Consider the following 16070-nt stretch of genomic DNA (forward strand, 5'->3'; position numbering starts at 1 on the left):
TGCTTGGACCCCCATAAATATTTTAGGGATCCATTTGGCCCTCAAATGCCTAAATATTTTCAACTTTTTCCAAAAATATGGGGCCAAAATGAAATTAATTTTTAAAAAAAAATCTTAAAGCATCTATTTCCACCTCATCTCTCTTTCTACCCTCAATTTCCTCGCTTCTCACCTCCATTTCATCTCTCCCGCTCGCCACCTAACCCTTGTTCTCCGCTAAAAGGGTGAAAGTGTGAGATGAATCTCACATGGGAAAAAGATTATTTAGCAACTTTTTTTTTGATGAAATGATTATTTAGCAACTTAAAAATACAATATAGACATCTTGCCCGCTTATTGTCATTGATTTTGAGTTGAATGACGACAAATTTAACATAGTATCAGAATTAGAACCAACTGTAACACGAACACACACATCACAAAAAATAAAAGAAACGTGGTACAACCACGTGTAGCATGTGCAGGAGACCCAACCCAGTCACCAACCGTTTAGACAAGGGACCAGATAGGTCGGGGAAACTAGTACCTTGGGATGTTGGCGCTTTTGATCAAGGGCTAGGAAGAGCTTCAGCCAAGGACAAAACCCCGCGCCACACAGTGATATCCAACCAAGGACAGGATGTCGAGGTGGGTCACCAAAGATGGTTGCCTGCAAAATTTTTTTTTTTTTTGTTGAAAGGAAAACCAAGACAAAAGGAATTACAAATTCAGATCACATTTCATATTGACCAGGGATCGCCACGTTCTGCTGACCTTGTGCTTCCTACCCCACTTCGCTAGAGCGTCTGCCAGGACATTCGTTTTCCTCGGGCCAAACTGAAACTGAATTTGCTCGAAATGGTTAAGGCGAGCCCTGATCTGTTCTATGTTGTGTATTGACTGCCAGTTGATGGCGTTACTGCCGTCCTGGATCTTTGTGATCAAATTTTTGTTGTCGCTTTCTATAATGATGTGGTTAAGGTGAAGCTCCTCCGCCCATTTGACAGCGTTCAGGATAGCTACACTTTCACATTCTTCCGCTGTCTGTCCCCTGATGCTGTCTGCTCTAGCCATCATGAATTTGCCTTTTGCATCGTGGATAATGTTTCCGATACCTGCTGGGACTGAGAAAGTTATGAAAGAGGCGTCAACATTAATTTTGAGGAAAGGTGGTGGAGGTGGCAGCCATTGTGGCTTGACTGCGTTGCTTTTAGCAATCTTTTGCTCTGGTAGGTGTGTGGCATAACCTTGAATCTGTTGAATAAGGTGCATAGGATTGATAGCTTTCTTTCCGAAACATGTCTCGCATCTTGCTTTCCAGATAAACCACATGATTTTTGCGAGGTTCTCCGTCGTATCGTCATCCAGAGTGGACCAACTCGTGATCCACTCAGTCACCGAGCCAATTCCGTCAGTTCTTATGTTGTAATGGAACCAAATTGCCCTGGCTAAGTTGCACTGAAGGAGTACATGGGTTGCTGTTTCCCGTTCGTTGCAGAAGGAGCAGCCGAAATTGTTGCCAATGAAAGGCCCTATTTTGTCTTTGACCGGGAGACTGTTGGTGCAGCATTTCCAAAGGAAAAGTTTGATTCTGGGTATAGTTCTAATGTTCCAAATGAAGGCCCATTCCATTGTTTCGGGTATACTTGTACCCGTTCTCAAATATCTGTACATTGATTTTATAGTGAATTGACCAGAATCAGTGAGAGTCCATACCTGTTCATCGTCCGCTGTCGGATGAAGGTTTATGCTAAGAATTGCGTTACGTGTTTCGTCATCAAAGTATCTTTGGAGAAGATCCATCTGCCAAGTGTTATTATCGATTAATTGGTCCACCGTGATCAGCGGACAGTTATTGTGGTTCGGTAGAGGCGGCGTGTGGTTAGGGATCCAGAAATCCTGCCAAATATTGATTTTGTTGCCTTTATTAACATCCCAGAATATAAGTGACGAGAGTTTGCCAATAGGTTCTGCCAAGGATTTCCAGACCCAAGAATGGTTTTGTTTTGGGGAGAGTGGTTTTGCCGATTTTGGGAAGTATTTAGCTTTTAGGAGCTGTGCCCAGGGCGCTTGAGGGGATTTGAGAAGGCGCCATCCCAGTTTACATAAGAATGCTTCATTGTCAAGAGCAGGCATTCTGAGTCCTAGACCTCCGAATTTGCGAGGACGACAAATTGCATTCCAGTTGATTGTGTGAATGGTTTTTGTTTTTCCCCACCAGAATGACCGTTGAATGGTCTCTATGCGTTTGCTGATGCCTTTGGGAATGGCAAAGCATTGCATCTGATATCGGGGAACCGCCGCGGTAATAGCCGAGATGACTACTGTGCGGCCTGCTTGGGAGAGGAGGTTTGTTTGCCACTTCGACAGTTTATTCTGAATTTGAGCCACCAACGGCTCAAAAGTCTGTTGTTTCTTGGCCCCTATGAACAGTTGTGTGCCCAGGTACTTGTCTAAATTTGAAGCTTGATGGACTTTGAGTGATTTGGTAATGATACGTTTAAATTTGGGGTGGGTGTTTTTAGAGAAGAAGATAGTAGATTTGTTGTAGTTTATGATTTGACCCGATTCCGACCCAAAAACTGAAAGGATGTTGATAAGGTTGGTGATGTTGTCCAGGGTATTCCTACCAAAGATGATGCAGTCGTCAGCAAACAGCAGGTGATTGATTGTGAAGGTGGACCTCGGGGTGGAGAAACCAATAAATTTGTGGGGACTGTCCGGGGAGTCAAGCAGACGACTCAGGCCTTCCATGGCTAAGGCGAACAGGAAGGGCGAGAGAGGGTCGCCTTGCCGTAAACCTCTGGTCACATTGAAAGACGGGCCCGGTCTACCATTAATCAGAACCGCCATCGAGGAAGAAGAAATACAGGCATGAATCATACGAATCCACATCGTGTCATACCCCAAGTTAACCATTATGTCCTCCAGATAGTGCCATTCCACCCGATCGAAAGCTTTAGACATGTCCAATTTTAAGCCAAAGAAACCTTTCGAACCACGTTTATTCTTGAATGAGTGGGTTATTTCCTGACTAATGATAATGTTGTCCGTGATTTGTCGCCCTGGGACATAAGCGGCCTGAAAGGGGGAGATGATGTCCGGAAGTGTGGTTTTCAGACGGTTAGCTAGGATTTTGGTGATGATTTTATATGTTGTGTTGAGAAGGCTGATGGGTCTGAAGTCGGCTGTGGATTGTGGAGCTTTGGTTTTCGGGATGAGGCAAATATGAGTATGGTTGGTGGAGGGGGGGAGAGTGGCGGTAAGGAAAAAGGTTTTGATCATCTGGAGGACATCTGTCTTGACTGTATCCCAGATGGTTGCCTGCAAAATAGTCATTGAAAATATACAAAAGAATCAAAATATTAATTCGTAAGAGTTGACATAATGGAAAATAAAATTCCTCAAAATATCACTCTTTACAAAACAAAGCAACAAACTAATATTGAAGGAACAGGACAAACGTACTAGCTACTACTACTAGATTAAAAAAAAAGAGAGGAGATTAATGATTGAAGGGAACGTTAGGGGTTAGGTCAGAACATTGCATGGAAGCATTTCCCAAGGGAGGGAATCGAATCAATTAAAATTGTTACCTTTTTTTTTCTATTTTTACGTCTTTTACAGTTTGCCACGAACTCTCCTTTTACAGTACCCAAGATAATGGTGGAGGAGGAGTCTAATAAATCTCATCATCTATGTTTTCAAAATTTCGAATTTCCTTCATAATGACATACTACTACTATATGTAGAGAGAGAAAAAGGATGAGAAATAGAATAGAGAAAAGAAAAAGGAAATGAAAATAGAGCATAGAAAGATGGTCAAAATTTAACCTCCAAGACTCACTTTATTCATCATCAGCTTCAACTATCTTTATCGAAACTCACCATTTTACTTTCTTTCTTTTGTTCTTGTTTCTCTTTTCATGAAAATAATAAAAAAAGAACCTCCCCACAATACTAGATGCCTCTCTCTCTCTCTCACACTCAAATATATTCTCTCAATTTCAAGAAACCAATGCCAAAGCAATCAATTCAAAATCATAACTTTTGCATGTATATATCCATGCATACCAATTAATCTACCACTAAACTTATCATGCACATATATTATATATATATATATATATATATATATATATATATATATATATATACACACACATATATATGGGTTTTCCTATACAGTGGGTTCACGCAGGCGCGTGAGCACCCATATATTGTGTGTCTAATATTGTTCAATAGACAGCAGCTAGGAGCAAAGAGTCATATCCTGCCAACAATCCTTGGTTTGAGCGGCAAGAGGTTTAGTCTTCCACTTTAGAGGTCAATGGTTCGAGGCACGCTGACAATTTAAAAAAAGAAAGAGTCGTATCCTCTTTAATTTAAAACAACCCTCAGCTTCTGCTTTTTGAATGTGACGACACAAAACATCTATGGCATTAAAGTAGTAAAAGAGATTATCTAGCAGAAAAGAAATGTAGGCAGAAAGTAGCACAGAAAAGGATTTAACATACACTACTACATTTCACTAGGATCTCTATTTTGTAATGCTATAGGCCATAGCATAGTAGCACAAGTCAAAATTTACTGAAATGTTAGTAAATATATGAAGATAATGAGAGATTATATGTTAGCTATTTTGACTTGGATTTTTTTTAAAAGTCCATTAAAGTATGAAGTATCAAAAGAGAATATTTCAAAATTCAAAAGTAACAATTGGTTTTCATTTATTGACTGTTTTTTTATGTTGGAGTTTTAGGAAGAAAAGGAAAAATGGTCCAAGAAAAACATTTGAATGTTTTGAATGAAGAGTGGGTCTCTTATCTTAAGCTAAAGCTAGTGTATATGTATGTCTATATCTATAGGAAAGGATATTCCTATATCATCTTCTAATTTCGAATGAAGTCTTCCTTGTTCCATACAAAACAACCATATGAAGTCTTCCTTGTGGGTCCTATTAGGTTTTCCACCTATCTAAAGAGACTTCACTGGACCTACTTGGGTGAGATTTTGTTCTGCTTATATGTTAGAATATATACATATATTTGACACACGCACGCACATAATATACATGTTTGCTAACATTCACAGGAGGTTGCTATTGGCTAACGTTAGGTATAAACTAGTCGAGTCTAGTCAATCATCAGAAAGGATAGATGATAGGTCCATGTAGCATGACTAAAACTTTGCAAATTACTCCAGTATATTTGAATTAATCAGGTTTCAATTCAATTCAAAACATTAAGCCAGATATAAACCACCCGGTCCAATCATTTATGTTCTTATATAAATCTAGGCTTCGAAAAACACATGGATTTGCAAGAAGGAATAGATTCCCTGTCAAAATTTCACGTGGGTACAAGCAAATACAAATATGCACCTAAAGATTTCTAGACAGTTTCTTTACGTCTCAGTTACATGGTTTAGTAGATTCTCGTAGCTCGTAGGTTAAGTACATGCACATGCTGTACACATTTTCCTATATGTGCTTTCCGGAGCTATGACTCCTCTGAGATGGTAAATTGGTAATCACTCGGGAATACGTACTTTTCGTGTTGGGAGCGTATAATATATATATATATATATATATATATATATATATATATATATATATATATATATATATAAAATGTGTGTGTGTGTGTGTCTGTATGCGAGTGTGTGCGTGCTAATGCAAGGACATAATCTACTCTGCCTCTCACACAAACACAACTCTGTCCAACTCCCAAAAGTAGCAAGAGCTTTTTCTAATTTCCCTAATTTTCTATCTTTGGAATAAAAAAATTCTTTATTTCCTCTTTTTCTTGTTTTAGATTTTTGTGATTTCTCTTTGTTCAAGGAGGCCAGCTTGGGTAGTGAAGAACACTAAAAAGAACATCCAGGACCCTCCACACAGCACTTCCTTTGAGAACCTCAAACAAGTATATAAACCACACCAACCCACAAAACCAAATCATCCTCTCTGCTCTCTCTCTAAAACTATCATCTTCACATTTTGCTAATCAGCCCATAGTTTTCTTAAGGTAATCCTCTTAAACACATTTCTCCATTTTCGGATGACTTCCTAGTTTTTAACACAGATTTCAAATACCCATGTTGCTGAAATTTTGGACTTAAACCAATCTCGTCCAAGTAGAAACTGAAGAACTGAGTACGTCCTTGGGGTTATTATACTAGACTACTAGTAAAAGAGAAGTTCTTAAGGGTTATTATTTACTAGTGCAGTTTTATTACGTAATATTAGCTTGTTATGTCAGAGATACCATAGTTAAAATAAGGATAATATCAGTACTATATCGTTCAGAAAGAGATTTTACTGAAAAACTGTTTCGTCACTATACAGTTTTCTGTGAATACAGGTTTCTAGAACATGGTGAAGTCATTTTAGTTTTTTAATGTCATTCTTTTTCCTTCTTGGGTTCTTCGTATTTCACAGTATAAAAAAGCAAATCTTTAAATATGATAAAAACTATAGTTTGTAGTAGACTACTAGTAGAAGCATAAAGATCTCGATACGTCAGTAAATATAAAATTCAGAGACTGAGTTATGAGTTTTGTACCTTTTCTCTTCTGATTCTGGTAGTTCTCTTCATTTTTAGAGACAAAGAAGATGAGTAGGCCAGGAGATTGGAATTGCAGGTCTTGCCAACACCTGAACTTCAGCAGGCGAGATTCGTGCCAGCGTTGTGGTGACTCGAGATATGGAGACAGAGTTGTTGATTATGGTAGTTTGGGTGGGAGAGGAAACTCCTCATTTGGGTTTAGCGGATCGGATGTTCGACCCGGTGATTGGTACTGCGGAGCTGGAAATTGTGGCACTCATAACTTTGCTAGTCGTTCGAGTTGCTTCAAGTGTGGTGCATTCAAGGATGAGTCATCCAGCGGGCTCGATAGTGATATGTCACGTTTAAGAGGCGGCGGCTTTGGTGGCCGAGCCGGGTGGAAATCTGGTGATTGGATTTGCAGCAGGTACATAATTAGTACACTATAATACAAAAGAATGTATTGTAAAACGAATAAATCTGCTTTTGCAAGGGCTAGTAAGATATAAATCAAGATAAACAACACTTGGTTCAAAATTTACTGCTTTCATTTTCTTTAGAGGATAACCTTAAATTAACAACAGGCACGATAAGTGTGTGAAACCAAACATTTGACTCGAGATTACTTGAATTGTGTGGGTGGGCTTATATTGTTAACTTAAGAGTTATAACGTGAAACAGGTATGGGTGCAATGAGCACAATTTTGCAAGCAGGATCGAATGTTTTAGATGCAGCGCGCCAAGGGAATCTGGTGGCATATCCTCATACGCAGAATAAAATTTTCAAATTATGGGTATTGACAGTATCTATGTTAATTGAGTTCATAAGATAGACATTACTGTCATTTGAACTTACACAATTTCATTTCTGTTTCAGATGCTGCAGTCTAAGAAGAAAAACTAAGAGAAACCATCGTCTCATATCATATTCCAAGCTACTCTTTTTTGTTACCCTACTTTACTTTCCTATATTTCCTTTTGGTCTTAGGGTTCTCTAAGTGAACCATTGTTGAAGAGCTATGTCCCACATAGGGATGTTTCTTCACTATTTTGTTAGCTTTCTCATAACAATTATAACCTTGTAGTTTTTGTGGTTTTAGTTATCTACTTCGTTGTGCTTTTGAATGTAACAGAGAAGGTTTTTAGCTTTTAATTCTATGTTGTATTTTCTTCCTACAAGGATATCATGTAACCGTTCTCTCCTTTTCAGTAGACATATGACCTATTTATCATGATCTCTCTCCCCCTCTATCTCTGGGAGCATATATACTAATCTCTTAAAGAACTTGCCCATGAATATCAACTAGAGCTTTGATTTAAGGAACTAGAATTATTCACAGCAGAATAATCAAAGCAATTCAATACAAAAAACAAACAAACAAAACAAACAAAGCAATTCCAAGAGAAAGTTCACAGAAATGAATGACGATTCTTTCACGTATCAAATCCATAAAGCTAACTGACTATGTTTCGGTACCAACAGTAGTACAACTAAACTGGATTATTTTATTCATCAAGCAACCGTGAGAGCTCTATATTATCGCCCCATCACGTAAGCAATCCTAATTCATCGAATACTTAAGTAACTATAAATTTATCTCTATGCATGCTTACGAATATTTGAGCAGAAAACAGGAATAGTCGTTTCAGGTACAACGGATCAGTGAGTAAACTTTAATTAGTAATATTTCAAAGGGAACTTTAATCCTAGAAAATCTATTTATCCATTTATGGCATCAACCAACCGTATAGCTATAGTATGGGTTGGTATCCCTGTTTAAGTATAGGGTATTCCGTTCTTACAAATGATATAAAAATATGAAGAGCTTAGTTTACTTAGAAAATCTTCAACATAAGTAACATAGGATTCTATACTTTTGAGGGTACATCTTTTTATATGTTCCGTCATTGACCTAATGATAATTTTTATCTACATAATTTATAGGCCAGAAAGCAACAGAAAATTTCTTACAGTTTCCTTTCTAGACTCCATTATAGCTTTTTGCAAGATTCTTGTCCTCCTTTAAGGTAGCTTTAAGTAACTTTATCTGCTATTTTGCTTTAGTGTTGATTTTTAAGTCATGTGTCTCATTCAAGTGAACAAGTTAGGAAGAAATTCATCTACCAACTAAGGCCTTTATACCTCTACAAAGAGAAAGCTCTCTCATTATTAATAATTTGAGTTTCCTACATAATATTAATAGTAGGCATTGCTATCGTAAAGGTCAAAGTCAGACAAACTCCTGTGTGCCTTAGAAGAATAAATTGATTAACTTTAATGATCACTTTGTAGTGCAAATTTTGTATATTAAGTTTATTGTGATTGTGTTTGATTATGCAATTTTAGGGAAATAGATAAAAATCTCAAATCAGGGGAAGCTCTTCCTGCTTTTAAAAGGTGTGGTCCTAGACATGTTTGGTAGTGCTTTTCCACTAAAATGCGAAGGAAAGCTGCATTAACCTTCAAAGCACATAAAAGAAAGTGGTTGCTCTAGTAAAGAATTATTATATCTAAGTTCAAGAATATCCAATTATAGTCTTGAAAGAGATATTACTGCATTAAAACTTCTTTTCTGGATAAGCATTGGTTACGAAATTGAGTCCCTTAAACGTTTTATCTCTAAAAGCAGACTTAAAATACAAAAATAAACTCAATTCCAAGGACATATACGTACCCATTTCTTTACATTATTGAAGCATAGTATCAATTACATATACCATATACAATTGTGGTTGTTAACTAAATTAAGAATGTAATCAACATACTCTGTTCCGCTACTAATTTCAAAACATAGAAAGTTCAGTCTTACATGGCTTCTTTTTACCTAATTCACATTGGATTCCTAACTTTTTGACGTTACATCTTTTAATATATTCCCTAATTGACCTAATGATTGTACATGCATAGCTAATTGGTTAGAAAGCAACTGAAAATTGTTTACTGTTTCTTCCTTCATGCTAGCTTTCAGATACTCATCTACTTTAACATTGATATTAAGTGAAGTTTCCAACTCCAGTAAACAAACTTGACAGAAAAGTAAGCTAAGGCTTAGTAATGGATAAATATTTATTCTTTATTAATCAACTTATGTTTGTCATGTAATCTTGTTTAGTGTTTCACTGTCTTAAAGAGAAAAAAAGAGATGAAAACTTATGATTCTGTTGTGCGGCTGTGCCTTGAAACAACAATTTTTACTAACTTTAATTATGAGTTATACCGCAGCTTTGTATGACCAACTTTCAATTCGAATAAAGACATGCACGTCTTTGCATGTAAGAAGGGGCGGAACCACATTGGGCCAGTGACGACACATGCCTCCCATGGTAATACGCTTTAAAGCTACTGTGTATCATGACGATATCTTTATATATATATATATATATTTCAAATCGTCTCTTACTTAAATAAAGGGCTGCGTTAGTGAAACAAAAGACCATTCCTCCAGAGACCATTCAATTTTAACAAGAGGAGAAATGGATAAAGATACCGAAAAAAAATATATACTCTTTCACTAGTAAACCATCTTCTACGTACCAACCTTAGTAGTTCCTCGGACAAATGGAAATTTTAAATATAATATGTCCATTTAATATGTTCACTTAACTTCGTCTATACTTGGAACCTGATACCTAAGATTTTTAGTTTGAGGTTGCTGTACAAGGATATAAATTTTCTAATTGAGCATAATTCATTATTCATACATGTGATCTTTTATGAACTTCTGTTTGTTTATAAGCTTTTGACGAAAATATCATACTTTAGTTTTATTGAAGAGTTAGTCAAGTTCTTGGAACAATTTTAATGTTTACGAATATCTCAATTACATATAAGAAGCAGAAGTTATTCAGTTTGTATTTTCAACTTTACTGTGTCGTTATACATTATCAGTTACCAAGATAAACGTTACGTTATATTAGTCGTTTCTTCTTTCTAGCCCACAAAACTGTAAACCAAAATACCAAATTACTATACACTACAGTTTACAATACAAAACCTTGAAGAAATGTAAAAGCATAACATCTGAAATCATGAAAACACAAACATGATATGAGAACATAAGCAGAGAAGGCATCACAAAAATACTTCAATATACAGTTGGAATCAGCTCACCGTGAAAGAGTCTCTAGTCGGACTTACAGCCTGCTCGGGTCTCAATATGGCGTTACACAAACATTTGTCCTCTGGTCCACGCCTCGAACCTAGTTCTGCCAGTATCCATCCTCGAAACCTACTACCGCTCCTCACATACCCAAGAGCCTGGGTTTATGAATCCCTTACCCACTTGTCGTTAAGGAATACCCTTCCTCTGTGGGACACACTGAATGAAAATATATCACCCTTGCCAAGCTTTGGTGAACCTCCATTACTCATCCTCTTCAGCTTCGGGAAGAGGAGACCCACCCAAATTCTGTGCTCATTAGGGATGTACAGTTGTCTTTTAATTTTTTTAATCTCATCTTTCAGACTTTCAGTATCATATTACCCACTTTAGTTTTGGTATTCATTTCAACCTCCAAACCATAAGCCTCTTCATATTTGAATTACATTAAGATTTTCTGCATCTCAATTCCTCATACACTAATTCCTCACCTAAACTACCAATCCAATAAGATGCCCTACATTTATCAAATTGCCTTTTGGGGACTAATCCACCATTTTTTCCAATTCCTAACTCCAATCACTCAAACTATGACTTCAACCACATAACTAGTAGAGATAAGTCTAACCTATCTAGGGTTTCCTTCAATTCTTATGGACAATCTTCTTCCTAAAATTGCCTGTCGTACTATTATTCCTACTACTACAACAACTGTTACTATTGTTATGAACTTAATTATGATTAGAGAAATGTGCGTACCGGAATCAATGGTGCAGTGAAGCGGCCAGGTTCTCGATTTACAGGCTTCTGAATGAAATTTTTCCGTCCACATACGAACAACGGTTGCCGTCGTTTACGAGAACCCGCCGTCGTCATCGTCGTCGAAATTCCGTTTTTCTCTTTGCGGAATAAATTGCTGGATAATGATGGGCTAAATTGATCCTTTAATCCATGTTGGCCCACGAGAATAGAATATAATTGGTATTGAATTAAGGGGTTTAAAGGCGCCTCCCATGTGGTTATTGGGGCCTCCCCACACTCCATTGACTCGGTCTATTTAAGTTAACCCGGTATTGTTTATCTTTGGACCTACATAATAATAATCTATATAATAAAACAAAAGGGAAAACGATGACTGGGACAAACATCCTTTTTTAATAAAGGATATTGTCTATTTAAGTTGACCCCGTATGGTCACACTTTTGGATATGTAAAGCGCATCTAGATCGTGGAAGTACAGGATACAGACAAATTGGAGACAACACGTGAATTTGGTACATTGTGGTATGAAAGGTAACAGAGTTAGCTAAAATGTTACAAAAAATAGAGAAAGAAAGTTCCACATAGAGAGAAATAGTTGTTGTTTAAGGACCGATTAGTGACTTATTGAGGAGATACAATTCAGAAATTGAGGAAACAAAGGTGGTTTAGAAAAGTTCTCTTTCGAAGGAGGTCAGAAGCAAAAGAAGAGAACTTTGAGGAATTCGTAAACTTGGAACGAAAAATGTGGAAATTAGATCTTCCTATAGGAACCAAACAAGTGAAACGAATGGTTAAAAATTTTAACATGATAAAGGTACTTGTCGGTTTAGTCAGAACAAGGATAGAGAAATCATTAAGGTAATTTGCGGAGAAAGTGAACTAAGAGATTTTCAGCGAGTTAAGGAAAACCAATGTAACAAAGTGTGTTAGCAATCAGGACGACAATGATTACTGCTTGGAGACATCACAGTTAAGGATGCATAAGCATGGTTAACTTTCAATAGTGATGGAGTTGTGGTAAAATCTTCTGAGTTAAAGTCACTCGAGGTGGTGATTCTCATACGAAGGCATTGCCAGGAGTAGCTAACCTAGGCGAACCGGTAATATGAGAAATGCCCTTGAGCAGCAAAGAAGCTATAGATTGAACCACATAAGAAGTTTAATGACCAAATGACGTTTTGAAGGATCATACAACCTGGATGACTATACAATAAAAGGACTTACAAGATGAGTATCTGTAAAGAGCTTAGAGATTCAGATAAATGAAACGACTATAAAGATGGCAACAAATAAGATGTTGTGAGATTTTAGGTCCAAGTAGTAGAGGCTACTCAAGGAAGTTATCGGAACAATTAAAATTGGTTGGGACAACAAAAGAAGATTCTAGAGAATCTTATCGGATATTCAGTTATTCGAGGGTACAATATCGAAGGATAAAGACATCTGACAAAGAGTTGAGTGTGAGACAAAGAAGGCGGTTGGAAATTCTTGAAGGACTATGACTTTGACTTGCTTCATCACACGTGCAACGCAAATATGGTAGCTGATGCCTTCAGTCGAAAGAAAGAAGAAACTACCATATAGGATAACACTAAGTTATTCTTTATGCTAAGTATTATTGGTTAGTGTAGTTTTGACTATGAAGAGATTGAAACCTCAGAAAAGATATATCAAATACCGGTGCAATATTACCAAACCACACCCAGATTCATTGAGCAGTGGTTAACAACTAGATTATTGATCCTTAGTACTGAGACATTAAAAAGGCTAACCGAGGATGGTGATAACTTGGACTGACAGATTCAAACATATGGCAGCTTAGATTTAAAGGAAGACTATGCGTACCGAGTGAAAGGAAGATTGGGAAAGAGGTTTGAGAGACAACTCATAAGACTCGACATACAGTACACCCGGGGATTATAAATATGTACCAGGATTGAAACAAAGTTATTAGTGGCCAGGAATGAAGAGAGACATATCAGAACATGTAAAGGTATGTGGTACTTGCCATCGAGTAAAAGCTGATCACAAAAGTGAGGGGGGACTCCTTCAGTAACTTGAGGTACCAGAATGGAAATAAAAACGTATGACGATAGATTTTGTGACAAATTTACCTAAAAGCAAATCAGGACAGGATGCAGTATGGCTGATCGTGGATCGACTTACCAAATCAACACACTTTATACCACTAAGCATGATTTACTCACCAGAAAAGTTTGGTAGATTATACTTAGATAACATCATCCGACAACATGGGGTACCGATAACAATAGTTCAGAACATGATCCTCTGTTTACATCAACATTGTGGGAGGTTTTCTAGTGGGCTTTAAGATCGAAATTACACCTAAGTACCAGTTTCATTCTCAAACAGATGGGAAGTCAGAAATGACCATTCAGATCCTTCAAGACATGCTTCGAACATGTGTGTTAGATTTTGGAGGCTCTTGGGCAGATCATTTATCCTTATCAGAGTTTGTCTATAATAACAGTATAGATGCACTATTGGTAGGGCACCATTCGAAGCTTTATACGGACGACCATGTAGATTCGCCGTGTGCTGGACAGAAGTAGGAGATAAATCATTTTTGAGACCAGACTTGATCTGGGTGATAAATGGTACGGTGAAATTAGTCAAGAAATGGATGTTGCTAGCCCAAAGTAGACAAAAGTGTGATGCCAACAAACGACGAATGTTAGAATTTGATGTGAATGACATGGTTAGGTAAAGGTGACACTAATGAAAGGAGTAAAGATATTTGGACTTCAGGGCAAGTTAGCACCAAGATTTGGTTGTCTTTTTGCTATCCTTGAGAGAGTTGATGTAGTAGTAGTATATCGAGTATGGTTGCCACCAAAGTTAGGGAAAGCTCAGAATATATTTCACGTCTCCGAACTAAGGAAGTATCAACCATCCCATCTCATGTGATTAGTGGGGACGAGTTAGAGATTGAAGAAGATGCGACCTATGAGGTCAACCAATCATGATTTAAGACAAACTGCTAAAGGTACCAAGGAACAAGGAAATCACGTTGGTGATAGTTCTACGGAGGCACAACAACATCGAAGAATCAGCACGGGAGAAGTGGAAATGCAAGAACACCCAAACTTCTTCAAGGTTTCAGATGCACGAAGAATGTAAGGGGGTAAAGATATGAGGTCTTAAGATGGTAAAGGAGAATTGAGTATGTTATCTGAATAATCTGATAAGAACTACAACAAGAGAAGCTCTAAGAGGATCTGTCGATACAGTCAGAAGTTCACGATCATAGTGTGGAGTGTTAAAGAGGGTTCCAACATGATTTAGTAAAGAAATCGCGAAAGGAAATGAGGCAATAGAGAGATTCATGACTGGAGAATTTTGAAGACAAAATTTCTTGCTTTTGGCGAATTCCAAACTTGAAGGGAGAATACTTGCTTTTGGCGAATTCCAAACTTGAAGGGAGAATACTTGCTTTTGACTGGAGGGTTAGGCATGAATCGAGAAACCGCAAGAGGTGATGTTTTGGAAGGAAATTTGAAGGGAGAATACTTGCTTTTGGCGAATTCCAAACTTCAAGAAGTGATCCAAGCTAGGTTTATGGAATTTGGTAAGCATTATTAGTTCCTCTTTCTACAACCTAGCATTTCCATGTTTTGAGTTATAATGTAGCTTTTACTTCGTAATTGTAGGAATTTGAGAGGAATTGGTGGAATTTTGAGTAGTTCTCTAACTACATCGATTGTTGTTTTTGTATATCTACTACTCATTTATTTCTCTTGATCAGAGTTTGCCACGTTAATCTCTTCATAAAACTAGCTAACCTACCTCAAATATTCACATCCTAAAATAACTATTGACTTGCATCATGATGTAAGTTTTTCTCAATAGCTAACTTAAAACGAATCAATTCAAGTTCTTCATCTCTTTTTAGTTTTTTCTATTTGTTTCTTCAATAGTTTTTTGTGTGCAATATTTTAGTAATTTTTGTTTGTATAAAAGTTGTTTCATACATTGAATATATTTTTAAAAAATTAACGTTTTTTAATTGTATTCCATACGAGTTTTTTTTCCTTCAACTATTCCACTGAACATTACGGGCGCGACGAATCTTTTTTGGCTAACTCCTTCGAGCTAGAAAAAGTTGTTAATAAAAACAATGAAAAATAAAGATTAATGAACCTTAAAGTGATGAAATTCTTATTACTATCCTCATTATGACTTGTTTCTTAAATAATATGTATATATAAATTTACATGTTTTTTTAATTAAATTTCATTGTAGTATACATGTAATACGTAGAAACAAAGGTTTAGAGGTTCCAAGACATCTTTTGGAAGAGATTGACATATTTGTAGGCGAACTTCCAACTTCATCGGTTAGTTTGAAAATCAAGTGTTACTTTTATTTTAATTTAATATGCTTTTAGTGTAAGGAGACTACAACTTACAACTTACAACTTACAACTTACAATGTTATATATATACTAGGGTATATCCCGTGCCCTAGGGCACGAACAATTATATCAATCAAATGTACCGAAATTTTAACCTATTCTAGAGTCGCCCCAAACACATCACCCGACTTCCATATTAATTATTGTTATATTTTGGATACCTAATTTTTTTGGTCTTCTGCTTATTGTTTATTTTCTTTTGTTTTCTTTTTCTTAAATTAGTTATTATTTTATTATGAGAGATAGATA

At 36.8% G+C, this 16070-nt stretch overlaps 1 protein-coding gene and 1 long non-coding RNA gene across 2 annotated transcripts; one reads left to right on the top strand and one right to left on the bottom strand.

Annotated features, from left to right (window-relative positions):
- Nucleotides 1–294: 294 nt before the first annotated feature.
- Nucleotides 295–11587, bottom strand: LOC147537157 (uncharacterized). The gene is made up of 3 exons (XR_015226017.1): nt 10636–11587; nt 6543–6929; nt 295–649 (listed from the first exon to the last, which is right to left on the bottom strand). It is a non-coding gene; the product is annotated as an uncharacterized LOC147537157 (long non-coding RNA).
- Nucleotides 6593–7756, top strand: LOC147537158 (RNA-binding protein involved in heterochromatin assembly dri1-like). Its single transcript, XM_086643521.1, has 3 exons — nt 6593–6951; nt 7206–7318; nt 7402–7756. The coding sequence occupies exons 1-2, from the start codon at nt 6593–6595 to the stop codon at nt 7300–7302; spliced, it is 456 nt and encodes a 151-aa protein (XP_086499647.1). The 3' UTR covers nt 7303–7318; nt 7402–7756.
- Nucleotides 11588–16070: the final 4483 nt, after the last annotated feature.

This window comes from Eschscholzia californica, unplaced genomic scaffold (assembly GCF_041429995.1).
Source record: "Eschscholzia californica isolate CP2 unplaced genomic scaffold, dmEscCali1.0.p SCAF_5, whole genome shotgun sequence".
Lineage (NCBI taxonomy): Eukaryota > Viridiplantae > Streptophyta > Magnoliopsida > Ranunculales > Papaveraceae > Eschscholzia > Eschscholzia californica.